The sequence below is a fragment of a genome, unplaced genomic scaffold (assembly GCF_019419815.1).
Source record: "Pyrus x bretschneideri cultivar Hongxiangsu unplaced genomic scaffold, Pyrus_bretschneideri_v1 Contig148, whole genome shotgun sequence".
NCBI classification, from domain to species: domain Eukaryota; kingdom Viridiplantae; phylum Streptophyta; class Magnoliopsida; order Rosales; family Rosaceae; genus Pyrus; species Pyrus x bretschneideri.
Window position 1 is genome coordinate 72,774 of NW_025999444.1, and position 18,696 is coordinate 91,469.

Here is an 18,696-nt window from a genome sequence, read left to right on the forward strand (position 1 = left end):
GTAATATATTTTAAATTGTATAGTACTATTGTTTTATTTCTTTTCATAATTATTTTGGTAAACTTCTCATAATTTGAATAGTTTATAATGTTGGGTTTTTCTATACTTAGTTTATGCGAAAGACAGTTCTAATGTGGAAAACATTATCAACATAACTCTTAAAGCAATAAATCAAGCCAAAGTTCCAATGCAATTTTCCCATGACAATCGATGAAAAATGAAGGATTTTGTAAAAGGAATAACATGCAAACTTTAAGTTTCATTGGTAAGGTTTTAACTTCTGAGAAAGGCTTCACAACCTTGAAAAGAAAAACTGCTTTATTTTGCATATCCTTGCACATTTGATATTTTGTAGTAGACTATTAGTGTATTGGTTTTTTTTTTTATCAGACTCTTATTTTGGAGTGTAGATGTAGTACTTAACGACAAATGTGTTGTTATGTTTTGAAGTAATATTTATGTGGCAATGCGTTATGTGCAAATTTAAGAAAAAAAAATATTTTTCTTAACGGGTCATAACGGGTCGAGTCGTTTTACTTATCAGATAAAGTGACCCGACCTGTTAAGAACTTGTTAATATAACGGGTGTGACACGACACGACCCATTAAGATAACATATGTTACACGAAACATGACAAACACGACTTGTTTGACATGCCTACGAGCCGTGCTTGGTTGGTTTACAGCTTAAGCCAGGGACAAGGACAACTTGATCATGACGTCAGTCTTGCATCAGCAGTCATCTGGGCTTACTGCTCAGAGTGGACCAAGTCTACTGCCTGGGTTCTTGGGGCTAGGCTTCACGCCCACGACCCATTCCAGAAGTTAGGGCATCGCTGGACTTCTTGCGCATCGATCTTAAGCTAGCCAAGTGTTGGGCTTTTCCCTTCCATGCCTCAGCCCGCATGACCAGTAAGCCTAATGCTTGTTGGGCCATACCCCAACCCTTTTTTTTTCGGCCTGCTGCCATCTGTAGCCATCTGGGCTGTTGTGCAGCATGTGTCATTGAGAAACCCAAAAGCTTGCAGCTTGCTGCAAGGCTATGAACTGCAGCCAGCAATTTTTGCTGGGATGGGTTGGGGTAAGGATGTGTCGAACAGACTCATATGGTTCAACTAAAACCTTTCGAACTCAAGTTTTTTTTTTATCTCTCTCTCACCCACTCTAGGGTTTGTTTTTACAACATATGGTATAATTAGGGTCTGCCAAGGTGTGGCATTATAGCCAGAAGCGTGATCTTTGGCACATAAGACCTAAAACTTCAAGAATCATGAACAATATCTTCGAAACTCAACATTGCAGAATCTACTTTCATTTTGATGGAATAGATCCTTGGGTATGCACTCTTTCGTGCTCCTACCAATGTTGTTGAGAAGTACCATTCTCGTAGTCAATATGTGAGACTAATTTTGCTCCACCTAACAAATGTGGTAAAGAGAATTTTGACATGGATGACCATATTGCCCGAATCCACCTTAGTAACTTTCATTTATTTTGTGAACAATTTTCTATGTTGTTCGATTCAAGTTTGGTGTTTGTTTTAGTTTATGGATAATGTTATGGATATTCCTCGAATATAAGTTAATTGAATCCTATTTCTTAAACATGTGATTGAATCCAATTAACACATGATTAGGTACAAATGTCAGTAAGTTAGTTCTAGATGAATGCGATACTACGCACACTAACTTTATACCTAAATCACATCTCTAGCTAAGACTTCAAGTCTATTTAACTTGATTAATAGCATTGGCACGCTCCTCGTTGTATGCATGGTATTGAACTACCATTATAGAGACCTTATATTCTCCCCGTTCCAGAAGAACGTCGTTGAGTCTTAAGGATATTCGAGAGAACAATGATCATGAATGTAACCACTGAAGAAAATAGAGTGGAACATCTTTGCACCGCATCCAGAGTATGAAGCCCGAAGCTATATTTTGGGGCCAATGGGCTACCTTCCAATTAGGACGCGCCACATGTAGCCAGCTTGGAGCCTGGTGATTCGAGCAGTTTACTTGCTTCGACACAATCATTTAGGACACTTAGGTCGAACAATGATGTCATGACACACCTCCTTACTTCAGGTAAGGATCATGTGCCTACAAGCACACTTCGCCAAGCCTGCTCGTTTGGGAAATTTGATTTCTATATCATCCCTCGCAAAGATTTGGAACGTCTTTCTTTTCACAATGGATTCAAGGTAATAATTGTGGAACAATCCAACCAAAATGTAGACCATATAAATACTTATGGTTTTGGTTGATGTATTGACAAAATGGTCACATGTTTGTCTACACACATTGTTGCTAAACCTCATAGCCAATTTTGAAAGGACCACCACCCTGATTATCTTATAAAGTCTGGAATACTAGATAATGCCAGAGAGTTTATACTGATGATGCTTCAGTAAGTATTGCATGTCTTTTGGGTTTATAATTAAAAATTGAATTCCCCATGTTCACCAAAAACAGTCTCGCAAAGTGATCATAAAGCGCAATTTAATTGATCTCTTGGACCTTGGTGAACGCATTAAGCTTTCGGTTTCTGCCTAGGGCTATGCAATCTTGTATGTAGCTATGTTAGCCTAATTTAAGGCTAATAGTCACCTAACCATTTTTAGCATTAAAGTTGGTTACTGGGTATGAACTTGATGTTTTGTACTTACCCGTTTTGGGTGTGCATTTTCTGTACCAAGTTGCGCCACCGCAATGTACCAATTTGGATCCTCAAAGAAGGATGTGAATCTTTGTCGATTATGATTCTTCTTCACACTAGCTCTTTAGAGCCCTTGCATGCAATCTCTTTACTGCTCATTTTACGAATTGTCACTTCAAAGAGACAGTTTTTTTGCCGTTAGGGGGAGATAAGAACATCAACATTCTTGAAGAACAGCGGAAATTTGCCTAGACATTACCCATTATGTCTCATCTCGATTTCTGTACCGCACAAGCAGGGCCGGTCCTGAGTTTTTTGGTGCGCAGTGCAAAAGCTCAAAATGTGCCTTTTTTTTTAATACGTAAACATATGTTTAAAAAAGAATATTTAACGAGGATAATCACATGTATGTGTAAAAAAATTCATCACTAATAGCATGCAAAATGGCTTCCAATTTCTATCACGTATGTGTAAAATTTTATTCACATCAACCAAATTATGATTCAAAATAGATGGATAATCACTCATACAAACCTGCAAATGGCTTTTGACTTCATCATTAGTAAGCCCATCAACCTTCATTAACTCTCTAATTTGTTTTGGTGTAGCAGCTACAAGAAAAAAAAAAAAAAACAATCACATAACGCATTAAACACACTTCCAATACATCCCAATCCAATCAGATATTCATCCAATCATATAAAATATAGGTATTCATCAATTTACCCCTGACCTTGTAAGGATTGGCCAACACAAAGCAAAGAGTGGCCAACACAAATCTCCCTGTGCAACATTTCTAGAAAAACGCTTTCGAAATCTTCACTGGTATCCATCTGCAAATCCACAAAGACAAGTAATTAATGTTTCATATCAATGACAATGACAAACATACTAAACAACCTCCTCAAAATTTTAAACCCAAAAAATGTACCAAATTTGATATTTAGTAACATAATCAAAGCAACTAAACAAAAACCAAAATTGAAAGTAATAAAAATAGATTGGTTCATTTTTTGGGATGGGGCTCCTTCAGCACAAATTGGGCATCTCTAATAAATTCCCCTAATAACAAGTAAAATCCTCAATTACAAGCATAAACCTCAATTGCAAATTGGGTTCATAACAGAAGGGTAGTCTTAGGAGTTAAAAAACTGAGATGCTTCTGTAACAGAGAAGAATCTGGGGAGTACAAAGTGTGGGTGGAGAAAAGGAAGTAGATGGAATTCAAAATGGGAACAGAAAATTAGGGAAATAAATTCGAAAGTGGATTGAAGGTTTGCAAAGTGAAGCATACTTGATTCATGGAGGTCATCGTCGCAGAGGTCATCGTGTGGCCCAGTTTCAATGAGAGAGAGAGAGAGAAAGAGAGATTGCAATGGCAAATGGGTAAGGATTTATCAATTTTGCAGAGGTTGGGAGAAAAGAATAGACGCAGGGCAGTGCGGGAAACAAAGTGAGGGTGGGGAATTGAAATTTGGGCCCCTTATGTTATTTTTTTTTTCAATGCTCAAAATTTGGGCCTTTCTATGTATTGTCAAACTTGGGCTCTTGCCCTCCAACTCCTATTTTGGGCTGGGTAATTTTTTTTATACCTATTTTGGGCTATGGACATTTTTTTTATACCTAATTATTTGTAATTTTTTTTTTTTTTTGTGGTGCCCCTTTCAGTTTTGGGCCCTGGATAGTTGCCTTTATAGCATTGGGCCTGGGCTGGGCCTGCACACAAGTGTGATGAGCAAGTGCGAAGTATTCTAACTTTTAGAATGTTGCTCCAGACACTTTCATGTGATCTAGCTAAAATGACAAGACATTATACTAGCTACAAACATGTCAGCAAGGATAAACATACTTAATGGATGTTGAGTTAACATCCCCGAAGAATGTGCCACCTCTGAAGAATAGTTTGGCCGCTTTGTTGGTCGATACAATAATGTCCTAAGCACAACATATCACTCAATTCATAGGATTCACTTCCCTAGAATAGAAAGGTCACGACACAAAATGAATCCATACTCGATCGCTGTCTCAATCATTTCTATCTCATGAGATTAATCCAGCTTACTCTCAGGACTTGAAGTTCTTGGTCCAGTATACTAGTTTGGTTGAGATATGGAATTGGAATGAGATTATCACCGATGATGTTTTCACTTATATGGTAAATACCGACATAAATAAAAAGCGACAATAACGAACTATGTTCCGTTGATTAGTGATAACGTAGAACTGATTGGACAACCGAAATTACAATCCAAGCTTAATTTCTTACCACTATGTGTTTTGGATCTATAGTTTCTACACTACCCAAGGTAATCCTGTAGTGTTACTAGTGGAAAATGAGGCGTAATGAGATGGACGACATAATGAGATATAATGCATGCCTTACAGTGCAAGGTTTCTCTCAAATGCCCTGTGATTGATTGCAACATTATGACTGTGGTTAGTGTTTCTCCATAAGGATATTGATACAAAGATTGACATGTAAGTTCTTAAAGAATATACATGGACTGGTTCAAATAGCTTCAAACCATAGAATACTTTCTCAACTCGTTTGAGGTGTCCACTTACAGATTGAAACAATCCAGCGGATATGGTATACCCGTCTAAGTGATTATTTGATCAATCAGGGATATGACATTATGCCCTTGCGTGTTAAACTATAAAGTCTTATTCCGAATTGCTAAAGTTGCAGTTTATGTCCATGACATGAATCTTATTAAGACTCAGGAAAAGCTTAAGAAAAATGCCTAGCACCTGAAGACAAAATTTAAGATGAATGATCTTGTGAAAACTCGTTTATGTCTTGATTTGAAGTTCAAGCATTGTTGTGGCAGTATTTTGATCCACCAGTTGAACTACATCCCGAAGGTGTTATCTTTAAGTATACCTATGATCTTCCATATGTTATATGCAAATGAAAACCTTGAAGAGGTTATGGAATCTAAGGTTTTATATTTGAGTTTAACTTTGCACTTTGTTGTACTTAGCTCATTGAATTAGACAGGACATCTCATTCGCTGTTGATTTATTGGTAAAGATGCAACACTGTGCCTACACGTAACCACTGAATTGGTATTAAGGACGTCTTTTCGTTACCCTGATGGTACTACGGATTTGAGCTAATCCCAACACATCCCAAATAAATCCAACCCCCTGATCATGGGAATGATGCTTGCCTTGTTTGTTATGCTGACGCTAGTTACATATCAAACCCGCACAAGGTACATTCCTAAAATGGTTATGTCTTTACCATTAGGGATACCGCAATATCTTGGAGGTCCATGATATAGCCTTAGTTATGAGGTTTTAGAATCATTCCAAGATTCAGCTTCACTACACCACATATGAGACATGGTTGAGAGTTCTTGTTGAGCATATTTGAAGTACCTGCTATTTTCATCCATCGTTGAGTCTCAACGTCGATCCATGAAGACTATGTCACATGTATCAACTCGACCAAGACATGATACATCAACGAAGTCAAAGCCAAGATATATTGCGTCTACATCACATCAACAAAGCATCATGAGATTGAAGTCATGCAATCCGATTTCAAATAACATTATCGATCTCTGCATGATGTCACTACCGAAGTCAACCTTCCAGAAGCTTGTCTAAGGAATTGGTATGCTTGACTATTCATAACCAATGCTTGTAGTTCTCATTTGGAAGTTTTGTCAAATTCAGGGGGTGTATCCAAAACTATACTCACTTGACCTTAATGCACTTTTCTCCTATGATTAGAAGCTTTTTTTCGCCATTAGGTTTTTGCTACCTAACTAGGTTTTGACGAGGCACCCATCTTGGTTGTTCATACCCTTGTGAGCTTTCTACTTGCATCTATAAGACGTATAGTTTTGACTTAATGCAACTTCTCACTTTTCTCCTTAGTCTATGAGTTTTTAACCTACCCTGGGTTATACCATAGCAAGATTTTGTGAGTTTTACCTTTTATGCATTCTTCCACTGATTTAAAACTCACATTCACTCGTTGTACGGACGACTTCATCAACCGATCTTACTTCATCGCTGAAGACTTAATACGCCATTTACTTGAGTATTTACACACTTAAGGGGAAGTGTTGGAGACCTAATAGTTTAAGAATGTGATTGTGTAAATCCTATGTTAGCTTGGATATCCTTGTGAGATTCTATCATATCTCTTAGAATAGATATTATCATTTTAGAGTTGTAATCTTACTGGGGCAAAGAATTACCTTCCCTGCTACTATAAATAAAGGCATAATGGGGGTGAGATAACACACACCTTAAAATCACACGTCTCTTTTCTCTCTATTGTCGCCGCACCCCCTCTCCCTATCCTTTATATTGTTCAATTAAATCAGGCCTACAATAGAATCAAAAAATTTCAACGTAAACCTTTAATAGTATGGACAATACAAAAAAGTAATGTGGCCAATGCGATTAAAATTATGTGGTGATAGATAATAGAGCAAGAGAAAGCCTAAAAGTTTAAATTAAAATCTTAGGGGACAAAGAGGCGGTAGCAAGAAAATGAGAAAACCCTAAAGATGAAAAACATGGGAACATTTAAACATGGATATCCCAGAAAGATAAACGTAGCAATTGCTCTAATTAATACAATTGCATACATTACACTAGGGGTGGAAAAAATTCCCGAAAATCCCAAACCGAACCGAAAAAATCCCGATCCCAAACCAAAAATTTCCCGAACCGAAATTCCCGAAATTTTCGGGATGCTATCCCAAACCGATCCCGAAATTTTGGTATGGGATTTGGGATTGGCTTCTCAATATTTCGGGAATCCCATACCAAACCGAAATTATATATTATTAATTTATACATATATATTATATATTATTCTTTTATAATTGATGCTAGTAGTTTCTAATTCATGCTCTGCAACCTGGAATGTCTTACACCTTGCATATTTTTCATGTTCTGTTTGATATTCATTTGGATTTTATTATTGCTGCTGTCATGGCTAATGATTTTAGAAGGTTTGATTCTTTTGTCTCTTAACAGATTGTCAAAAGGGTTTAATTAATTTGAATTTTGACTCTGATAAAAACAATCAAGCATGCCAATATTTGATTAAATGGTAGTGTGAATGAAATGACATTCCTAGTTCATGAATGTGTTCTTAAATTATATATTTGAAGAATAATTCATAATTTCATATTTTAATTTGGGATTCCCGATTTGTTCCGAAATCCAGAAAATATTTCGGGATTCCCGAAATTTTGGTTTGGGATTGGTCTTCAAATTCCCGTCCCAAAAGATTTCGGTTTGGGATTCGAGATACTACTTTCGGTTCGGTATCCCATACCGAACCACCCCTACATTACACAATGATCCATATTAGAGGTGCAATTGAGGTTGGGTCAACCTGAATCTGTCTATATCTAACTCAATTTCTGTCACGTTCCAGACCTGGGGTCGATAATAAAAACTCAAACTCGAATCCAAAACGTGGGTTAAAAGCTCAATAAATAAAAGGAAATTAGAATGGGTTGGAAAATAAATTCCTCTTATAAAAATAATTCATGATTCTTAAACAAATCAAGAATTCTTTACAACCTACAATAAATAGATGAATATACTTTCTCTACTCCAATTTAATCCGATCTCATCCTGCCTACCCTCTTGAATGTCTAGTTCCTAAACCTGCATAACAATAGAGGGATGAGCTTTAATAGCTCAATGGGGACATAACCTTATCACAGTAAATTGACAATATTAAGTTAAGTGTCATGAAATCATATAGCCAAATATCAAATCATTATTGACAATAATGCATGAATGCAATGCAACCTCTTCAACTACCCCTGTTAATTTATATAATAAAACATGCAGACTTGCACATCCCATACCATGCATTTTACCCTTGCAGAGGTGGTTCAAATGTTCTATTATAGAAACTGACCCCCATATGATATCCCAAGTTCATAAACCCCTTTTGCTAGTTATCTTATCTATTTCATTGATCTCTAGCCCAAATCACCCACATCGACAATTCTCGTCGATCCTATTATAATGTGCACACTGGGCTCGCCTGGAACTGGTTTCACAATGAATAGATTCAACTACACAAAAGATCCTTTCCAACTACCCTCATTTCCATACTTCCAATCTAAATACTAAAATTCCAACCACATCAACATGAATGATGCACATATAATGTCATTTTATCTTTCACATATTTCACAGTATATTCTCAACGAATAGCATTCCAGCAATAATTCCATAACCAATAACAAGTAAACACTTAACGGAAGCAATTAGCCAATTAATATTCAATCACATTAATCAACCAAAAATATCAAGAATATTATCGTACTTCACGAAATTTAATATAATCAATTTCCGTAAAGGTTTGCTGTATTTCCCCTACCTGGATTCTAAAGCTAAAACGAAGAATCATATCACTACCGCAATAGCTAGACTCCACGTACTTAAATAAGCTCCTTGATCGTCATCTATTTCTCCACTCTCTTTTATTTTCTAATCTCTCTCTCTCTATATATAAATATATATAATGTCTACATGAACTCTTGTTGCATGCACGACATAGTCCTTATATTTTCCATTTCATTCTGTATCTATCCCTGCCTACATTGCATGCTGTTGATTAACACCACAAGCCATCTCTCAGTTTGCTGCTGTTTAATCATTTCCCTTATATAAAAACCTTCTACCCTATAATCCGATCTCTATCAAATACCCATGGTAACTTTCTCCCTCTAGTTTCAGTTCTGAAGCTCTCTATATATAACTAAACCTTTTGCCTGCTCCATGCAAATTCTAAAAGTTCCCCTTCCAAAACCAAACGGTAACTACCCTATTTATAGTAAAGGAAGTCGGCTAAGAGAGTCCTCTGATTGGTTCAAATGGGCGGCCCATGATAGCTTTGGCTCCAATTGGTTAACCATAGTCCTTGTATCGACAGCTCATGCTAAAATTTCATAAGTCATACACACCTGTCCATTGTATGCAATCTCAATGCGACCTCCAGCTTTAATCTCATGTATCTACAAAGCTATATGAAAACATTGTCCTCCAGCTCAAGTTTGTAGACTTCCACGTGTACCAATACGGCTAACTACAAACACCAAACTAAGTGCTCAGCAAACAAAAGCTAGAAAATATGTAATAAAATAAATATATAAACATGTAGTTCAACCAATAAAAGTATATACATATAAATATATATACATACACACATATATATATACACACACACGTTACCTTCAAATAATCGTATAAATATATTTTCTAAAAGTACGGGTTCTTAAAATTTCAAACCCAAACTAAAAAGAAGTAAATACTCGTCCAAATCCAATTCAATCTCAAACCAGTTATTTATTGGAGTTGAATTGAGTTGTTGTGTCATTCATCCGTATCAATCCAAAGAGCATTGGGCAAAAACGAGTGGATTTGGACCAACCCATGTCCATGAACGAATGGATAAATAACAATCCATAACCCATCAAACTCATTTATCAGCTTACTGCGTCTACCCATATCCAACTTACTTGATAGTGGTATCAGGTGCAACCCACTAAATTAATGGGTGCCCAGATTTTAATTTTCTTTACTTTCCAATACTTGCCTAACACTACTACAATATTAACTTTAGGTGGCGGATATTAGAAAAATCTTGTCAGATTTTACTTTTCTTTACTTTCCAATACTCGCCTAATTAACTGCACCACCTTCCACATTGAGCATAGATCTAGCAATTTTATGCAAGACACGTCACGTTAGCCTGACATGACACGATGCGGAAAAAAAAACAAGTTTAGAGTCGAGGTTTAACGTGTCGGGTCTTTTATCGGGTCAACTCGTTAAACATTTGTTAAAATAACGGGTCAGTTCAAGTTTACCTGCATGTAACCTATTTTACCTTGTTAAACTAAAGTCATAAAACTCTCAGCCTATCCCTCAACTTATGTGCCATGTAAATAGTGTTTAATTAAAAGCTTATTTTTAGATACGCTATTGGAACTCTATTTTAATCTCACTTTGCTCCTTGTAACTCAAAAGTCATCACTTTACTCTTTGAAACTCAAAGTTCGCTTTACTTTGTCCCCTAGAACTCGATTTTGATCTAATTTTGCCTCATAAAACTTGAAAGTCGTCTCTATAAAACTTAAAATTCATTCTGCATTGCCTTAGATTTGTTAATTTCTTATGTTGTTTTGATTTGGGTGCACCAGTCTAATCAATTTTTTTTTCTTTTCATCTCTTCAGTTTTCTTTAAACTTAATATTCTCTTATTGTTAAATGTTAACGCATAATGAAGATTTATTGCACATGTCGCATATTCTTATTGGGTATTAGGTCCCATATATGTTTCAGGAGGCTGCCTATAAGTTTCAGGGAGAGGAGAGAGTCCACAAGTCAAAGTGGAACAAATTTTGAGTTTTATAGAGTAAAGTCATGACTTTTGAGTTACAGAGTACAAAGAGAGATCAAAATAGAGTTCTAAGGGATATAGGTAAAAATAAACCTTAATTAAATGATTAGTTGTATTGTTGAATAAAATGAATGATGAGTTTACAATTAATTTATTAATTCAGCTTGTACGTTTCTACCAAAAAAGAAATAGATTTGCCAGCCTATACGTTTGTACTAAAAAGAAAAAAAAAATACCAGGTCAAATTTTAGCCTCCAATTTTGTAAATGTCAACCCAATTACCCTCAAACTTAAAAACGATAGACCTAAAATCCAAACTCTAGGCTTCGTCCTTTTCTTTTGTAGTGAATGAGCAGCTTCTCCACAAACAAAGACCCTAAATTCCAAACTCTATTTTATAAAATTATGAAAATTTACAGGCTCTGATGGATTTTAATTCATTTGTGAAGAAAATTGTTCTCTGAATATATCAACCTATTAGTTATGACCATTAATAAAAGGCAATACAAATAACGGAAATTATATAGCTTCGTTTTGATCTTAGTAAAAACTAAAAAGAATAAAGCATCTCTCATCCATTTAGATGAAATCGTCATGAAACGAGTCAAAGAACTCCAATCAGGAAGTTAATTTAACATAAAAAAAAATATTTATACAAGAAAGGCTCTTTTAATTTCTGTTGAATTTGAAAAAAAAAAAAGGTCAATATCTTTCCATCATCCCTTCGGGAATGTGAGCCGGCGTTGGTGTTGTTAATGTTCTGGAAATATTTACATGTGATAAAACTTTGCTGGTGTGAAATACACTTTTCGGCAATCTAAATTAATTTTTAGGGCATTTAAGTCTATTTAATATTTTTTGTTATAATTGATAGTTTTTATAAAAATTGACATTTATGAGAGTAGATAGTAAATTTTGGCTATATATGATAATTTTTCGTTAAGATGTTAGAGCATCTCTAAAGGAGTTGTCAAAAAGTTTACATCAGTAATAACGGTAAAATAGAACATTATTAGTGTTTTCGAACTGACATGACAATTATGTGGCATGAAATGGAAAGGAGAGGAAGTTGTTGTCAAGTTTGACAGCAGCTTCAAATCTATTTTTAGTAATTAATAAATGTTTTTCATAATTTTTATACTTATCTTTTGTTTTAAAATACTAAACTAGCCTCTCCGCGTGCAAGAGGCATTTTTGCATCACGAGAGCTACGGGTTCTAAAAATGTATTGTTTTAGATATTCTTGTATTTTTTAAGTGATTATTTTATAAATTATGGGTGTGTGTCCATTTTATAGATATGGGCACTAAATAGAACAGAGAAGGCAAGTGTTGTTGTATACAACCAATTCAAGAAGAATTTCAATTATAGCTGTAGTATTCACTTTAGAGATGAGAAAAGAATTGAAAGCACTCATACACCATATTTTCTTTCAACCTAAAAATAGAATTAACCCTTCACATGTTGGGTTACGAAAACCACATAAGTAGTAAAGTTTAGAATATCAATTACAATTTAATATGGACCAAATCTCAATAAAAATAAAAGTAAATCAAACAAGAAAAAAAAGCACATACCATGCCTTTGCATGTACATTTGCTTATGCACATGAAAAAGAAAAAGAAAAGAAAAAAAAAATACACATGAATAAAATTAGACACTATGAAAATGTTATCTCATAGATCGCATTTTAACAATAATTAGAAACTATGTCATAAGAAAAATTAGAATGCTCAAAAGAAAATATGCTTGCAAAAATTAAAAGATTAAGCAATTAACTGGAGAATTACTCTTAGAACTGAAAAATTACTACAAAAGGTTTGAAAGTTACACGGTTAGATACTAAAAAGGAGAGAGATGAGATGGAGTGGGAAGGCAAAATTAAGATCGGCAATGGTTAACAACCTACTCCCTTTAATCTTTGCATTGTATTCCTTGTTGGATTGTTCCAATATTGGGCAAGACAGGGGGCACTGGTTCTGCCATAATCTCAACAACACAATCCTATCCATCAGAGCAGTTTTACAATGCTTCCATGGTTCTCATGCTCCACGATTTTTTCATTCAATCCTATCCATCAGATCAAGACTCGCAACTACACAATCTGTTCAACCAAAATTTAATCCAAATCTACTCAGCTCTATTAATCCCAAAACAAACAAAAGCAAATATAAGGTTAGATTTTGTTTGCATATAAAACTAAAAGTACCATTCAACATCCACGTTATGAAGCCAAGAATGGGTTTGAGTCATACCATCCACAAACACAATCATCCAAAGCATTGGCGGAACATGCACCAGGTAACAATGAACTTGACTTTGATTTTGACAAATTCAAACTACAAGGAACAATTTTAGTTATTAAACAATCTACAAAGATATGTGATCACATACAATACCACTCACTCTATCACATCTGTAATTGAAAAATCACTCCATCACAAATAGTAGATATTATACTATGATACAGTACCACAAATTGGTACTATCACTTGCATTAAACCAATTTGTCCACACAATTATAGTTCTTCTTCTTTGCTAGCTTACCACATAATAATGTAATTGTAAAAGTTGCAGACCAATCACAAACTCAGATGGCTGCTGAAGCTTTTTGTTATTTTCCAAACCCATTTACCTACCTAGCTAATTCACAATTTCCGTTATACGGACTTCTGCCACAGCTTTATGCATTATAGTTAGAAAATACAGAACTCAATATATGTGAGATCAAGTTCATTTGAAATTATGAAAAAGGAAATCAATTAAAACATGAACTATGATTTTTCGATTACAGATGAGTCATGAGTCTTCTTGAAGCATAAGTCCAAGCCATGATGCCCTCTTTGACATATGCCCAAACCTTCACACATTGAAACTTTCAGTTTATAAACAACAAATAATGCAAAGTATCAAAAAAAAAAAAAAAAAAAAAAAAAAAAAGAATTTAAGAGCATAACTGTGATGCTGTCAAATTGATCAAGGAAAGTTGAATGATTTTGATGATGAAATCTAATGAAAGCAGAAAAAGAAAGAGTAATTTCTTACTACAATTACACAATGTTAAACAAAAGAGAGTCATTCTCACCCAAAATCAACTACCTATATTTGCAGAGAAAAATGAAGTCAATACCAAAATGGAAGGAGGAAACCAACTGCACCCGCACAATAAGCAGCAAGATAAAAGATGGAGTTGATAGGGTTTGTGGTTTCAGAGTACAATGTCTACTATTTTTCTTGACATGTATCCTACACTTTTCCATTCCACCTGAACTATTGTATCAATTTAATGCCGCCACAACATTAATACTTGTTTCCATAGCTGCAAGGGAGTGTATGAATGAGTATAGTATGTAGTGTGTTTGAATGATTATAGTATGCAGTGTGTTTGAATGAGCATAGTGTAGTAATTAAAATGTACAGACACTGGCAAAAAGGAAGAAAAAAAATATTCATATCTAATTAGAGTGAATTGAGAAGCTCAATCAAATGTAAAACCCCCTTACTTTGCATTTTGTTGCCATTTTGAGCTGTTTAAATTTGCTTTTGTTACCAAAATCTAAACAATAGAAAGTTCAAACCATATTACCCATACCTCCATGTCTCTATCCAGCATTAATTTGTTGATGCCTCATATCCAATGTAAAATGCATCACTTGTAGCTTCTCCATTGTATTACCTGATAAGAGATGATGCAGCTTCAAATAACTTTTATTAGATATTCTGTACAAAGGAGAAAGGGGACAAATAGATCAAACTACTAAGCTAAATTTTACAAAGACGATTAGCAGGCACCAAAATTATTTTTTACACAATGTTATGTTAACTTGCATCATACAAGTTAATATAACATAAAGTCTACATGTTAACTTGCATCATATAAAGACGATTAGCAGGCACCATAAGCACGTTCTCGTCTTTCTTCATAAATCTGCAACTGCAAGAAACAAAGACATACCTATCCACTATCTGTGAACGTTAAACTGTTTGATCCAGTGAAAGAAAGAAAAAAAAAAGGTCGGTGATTGGAACCACCACTAATTTCGAAAGCGGAGTGCTCCAACTGCATGGACGATTCGGAGAACCGAAACAACGGTCCAAAGCAAACCTGGAAGTCAAGAATTAATCCAAATCAAACAGATATCAGTACCATGTAAATGATCTTCCAAATCAAACAGATATCCATGGATTCACATACCTTTGCACAAGTTCGATTTATGGGAGGGGCAATGATGGGTGTGCTTCTCTCATGATCGCATGTAGTCGAGTTTCCGAGACACACACCCGACGTAAGTTTTGTACCCATCTATGATAGCAGAATGGCAGTTTTTCTGTCCATGTAAGCGCATCGTGTTGTTGTTAACGCTCAAACGTGGAGCAAATTTAGGGACGTGCGCTTTCTCAAACCAAAAAGCTCTGGTTTTTTTACCCCTTGCATGCAGAGCACAAAACCCTGAACGGCAAAAACAAAGAAGGAGATCTGTGACTCTTTTTTTCAATCCTTTTCTGTTTGGAACGAGAAACCACACTAATTTGCTGAAAACGAAAATTGATTTCCTTCCAATTATTCATCTCTAAATATTAGTGTAGTGTGGGTAGTTACTGTTGAACCTCCCACTGAACTTGGTCCAAATCGTAAGGATCCTACAGAGAAAACTATCAGCTGGTTCGCGTTTATTCTTCGTTCATCTTTTTCAACACGTATTTACTTTTTGCTTTGATTTTTTTTTCTTGAAATACAGTTTTTTTTATTCAGTTATTTTTTTTTTTTACTAGTTTGTCCTCATTTTTTCCTTTTTATTGGATTTCAATAGTGAAGAAAACAAAGCGACATTCTTGGCATTTCTGAATGCTTCACTAAACTAGCATTCTTCCTTTATCTCTATTAATTAATAAAAATTTTTTTGTCAACCAAAGGAGAATGAAAAGACAAATTAGTCTTCTATCACACAAAAAAAAAAAAAAAAAAGATGGGCAATAATGTAATTTCACAAATCCAAATTTTACTGTTTTTATTGAATCCTCACCTACAAGCAATGTATTAAAAGCGTGAGGCGTGGGTGAGGCGTCCAAGGCGAAGCCCAGCCTACGAGGCGAAGCCCAGCCTAGGCGTGAGGCGAAGCCTTACAGGATTTAATCTTTTTTTATATATATGTTTTATATATTATACATATAATTGTATAAAAAATAATACTATGTAAAATAAACATCCATTCTCAATTTTTCATTCAAATCCATAGTCATTCAAAAGATAATATCATTTAAATTCATCATTCAAAGGTAATATCACCCAAATTCATCATTCAAAAGGTAATACAAACAAAGAAAACAATCATTCATCCAAATCATCTTCATATAAATCAAAATACAAACAAAGATATAAATCATTCATCTAAATCCTCTTCATCTAAATAAAAGGCAACATCATCCTCTTCATTGCCAACTCTAGATGAACTTGTCGGGTATCTCATCATTTCATCAAAAGAATCTTCCGAATCATATTCCACATTTCTTCTAGTTCTACTTGAGGATTCTTCATTACCCCGTTTTCTTTTGTATGTAATAGGACCCTGAGGTTGAGTAGGCTCGCGAGGAGAAGGAGGAGGAGTAGGCTCACGAGGAGGAGGAGGAGGAGAAGACTCTCTAGGCTCTCGAATGTATGAGCCACCTTCATAAATCGGGGTTGGCACATTCCTTACAGCCTCAACATTATACAATAACTCATCCTCAAGCCATGTAGGATCTTCCGGAAGAACGGGATCTTCTATCTCTGTTATCCATTCATCATCGGAGGCAATTTCTTTCACAACAATAGGATCATACTTCTCCATCCTTTTCTTACTTCTTTGTTGTAAAGCCAAATTGTACTTGACATAGGCTAAAGCATTAAGCCTTTTGTGTTCAAGCCTATTCCTTCTTTTTGTATGAATCTACAGATAAATCAATTCTATTATTCAAGTCTAAATATTTTAAGCAAAAATGACACTTAAGATACTAATAATATATTTACTTGCCATTGAAAATGTGCTCCAATTCCTCTCACATCCCGATGCACTACAAGTAAGGCTTAGAACTCGGATAGCAAATTTCATTAACTCGGGTGTTTTATGCCCAAAGCGCTCCCACCAAGCCGCTAAAAAAATAATATTAATAAGGTAAGTAATTTAAAGGTTAATGATAAAAGGGTATTAACAATTAACTAATTAAATCTTAATTGGTGTTCGCTTTTTCCTAGTTTGCATAGCCATAGAATCCGCAAATGGACCACGCTTATTAGTAAATAAATCCAATTAAACATCGGCCTCTTCACGTTCTTTCCCTTTCCCAAGCATCCTATCCATGCAAGCAAACAACCCATTTCGCACTTCATCAGTATCTGAGAAATTATCCTTATATCGAAATTGTGGGTTTAAGTAATAGCTCGCCGCATGTAGTGGTTGATGAAGTTGATCGTCCCATCTACGATCTATCTTTCTCCAAATAGGCATATATTTTTTCTCCACTTTGTTAAGATTGCTTGCAATTTTCTCTTTTGCAGCATCCATCAACTCATATATAAAACCCATGGGGGGTCTCTCCTCCGAATCAACCTCTCTCAAAGCACAAACAAGAGGAAGAACGCCCTTAATGCAAAAGGAAACTCGACCCCAAAACTCACGATCATATAACACATGATGCTTAGCCAACTTTGCTTCACGGGATTTTGCATAGGTACTTTCCAACCATTCTTGAGAGGTAAACAAAGCAACAAGATTTTCCTTTTGCTTTTGTAAGCTTTGTAGTGTAAGGAAAGAAGTGGCAAACCTAGTGACCGCCGGACGAAGAATTTCCGAATTGTTAGTGTACTTTCTCATCAAAGCTAGTACCCATTGATGCCCATATAGATACTTTGAAATACACCTAGCACGTTTGAGTGTGTCATCAAACCATGCCATCTTAGAAATATCTTCTAGCATCAAATCAATGCAATGAGCCGTACATGGAGTCCACCACACCTTCTCTTTCCTCTCCATAAGTTTTGCCCCGACATTCTTGTAGTTCGAAGCATTGTCAGATATAACTTGAACCACATTCTCCTTCCCAATTTCTTGAATAACGTCATCCAAATTGCCATACAATAAATCTCCATTCTTAATAGAGGCCGATGCATCAACCGATTTCAAGAACCAAGTACCTTGAGGGCTATTGACAAGAAAGTTGATTAAACATCTACTTTTGCCATCCGACCATCCATCCGACATAATAGTGCATCCATATCTCTTCCAAGCCTTTTGATGTTCTTTCATCATACTTTGTACATCATCAACTTCTTCTTTAAGCATCTAAGTTCTATATTCTTGGCTTGTAGGAGCATCAAAGCCGGGACCAAAATTGGACACCAATTTCATTGCATTAACATAATATTCATTGTTTGCCGCATTGAATGGAATGGCACTAGTGTAGAACCATCGGGCAAGTGTTCGGGATGCTTGTCTTCTTTCCTCTTTTTTGAAAGGTGTATTCAACGTGGTTTGACGAGCTTCCGATGTAACATACCTATCAAGTGGTCCCCTTGACCTAGGTGGTAGAAAAGAACCGGTTTGTTGTGAATGTGTGGCACTCGCACTCCCACTCCCACTACTTACATATGGTGTCCTTGTTGT

At 35.5% G+C, this 18,696-nt stretch overlaps 2 protein-coding genes and 1 long non-coding RNA gene across 3 annotated transcripts; all 3 read right to left on the reverse strand.

The window, feature by feature from the left end:
• Nucleotides 1-12,848: 12,848 nt before the first annotated feature.
• On the reverse strand, nt 12,849-16,020 carry LOC125475411. Its single transcript, XR_007256799.1, has 2 exons — nt 15,252-16,020; nt 12,849-15,161 (listed from the first exon to the last, which is right to left on the reverse strand). It is a non-coding gene; the product is annotated as an uncharacterized LOC125475411 (long non-coding RNA).
• A 299-nt stretch (nt 16,021-16,319) lies between these two features.
• On the reverse strand, nt 16,320-17,161 carry LOC125475412. The gene is made up of 2 exons (XM_048580140.1): nt 17,068-17,161; nt 16,320-16,983 (listed from the first exon to the last, which is right to left on the reverse strand). Exons 1-2 carry the CDS (start codon nt 17,143-17,145, stop codon nt 16,438-16,440), a joined length of 624 nt encoding a protein of 207 aa, XP_048436097.1. The 5' UTR covers nt 17,146-17,161; the 3' UTR covers nt 16,320-16,437.
• Nucleotides 17,162-17,273: 112 nt separating this feature from the next.
• On the reverse strand, nt 17,274-18,294 carry LOC125475409. Its single transcript, XM_048580138.1, has one exon. The coding sequence runs from the start codon at nt 18,292-18,294 to the stop codon at nt 17,344-17,346; it is 951 nt and encodes a 316-aa protein (XP_048436095.1). The 3' UTR covers nt 17,274-17,343.
• Nucleotides 18,295-18,696: the final 402 nt, after the last annotated feature.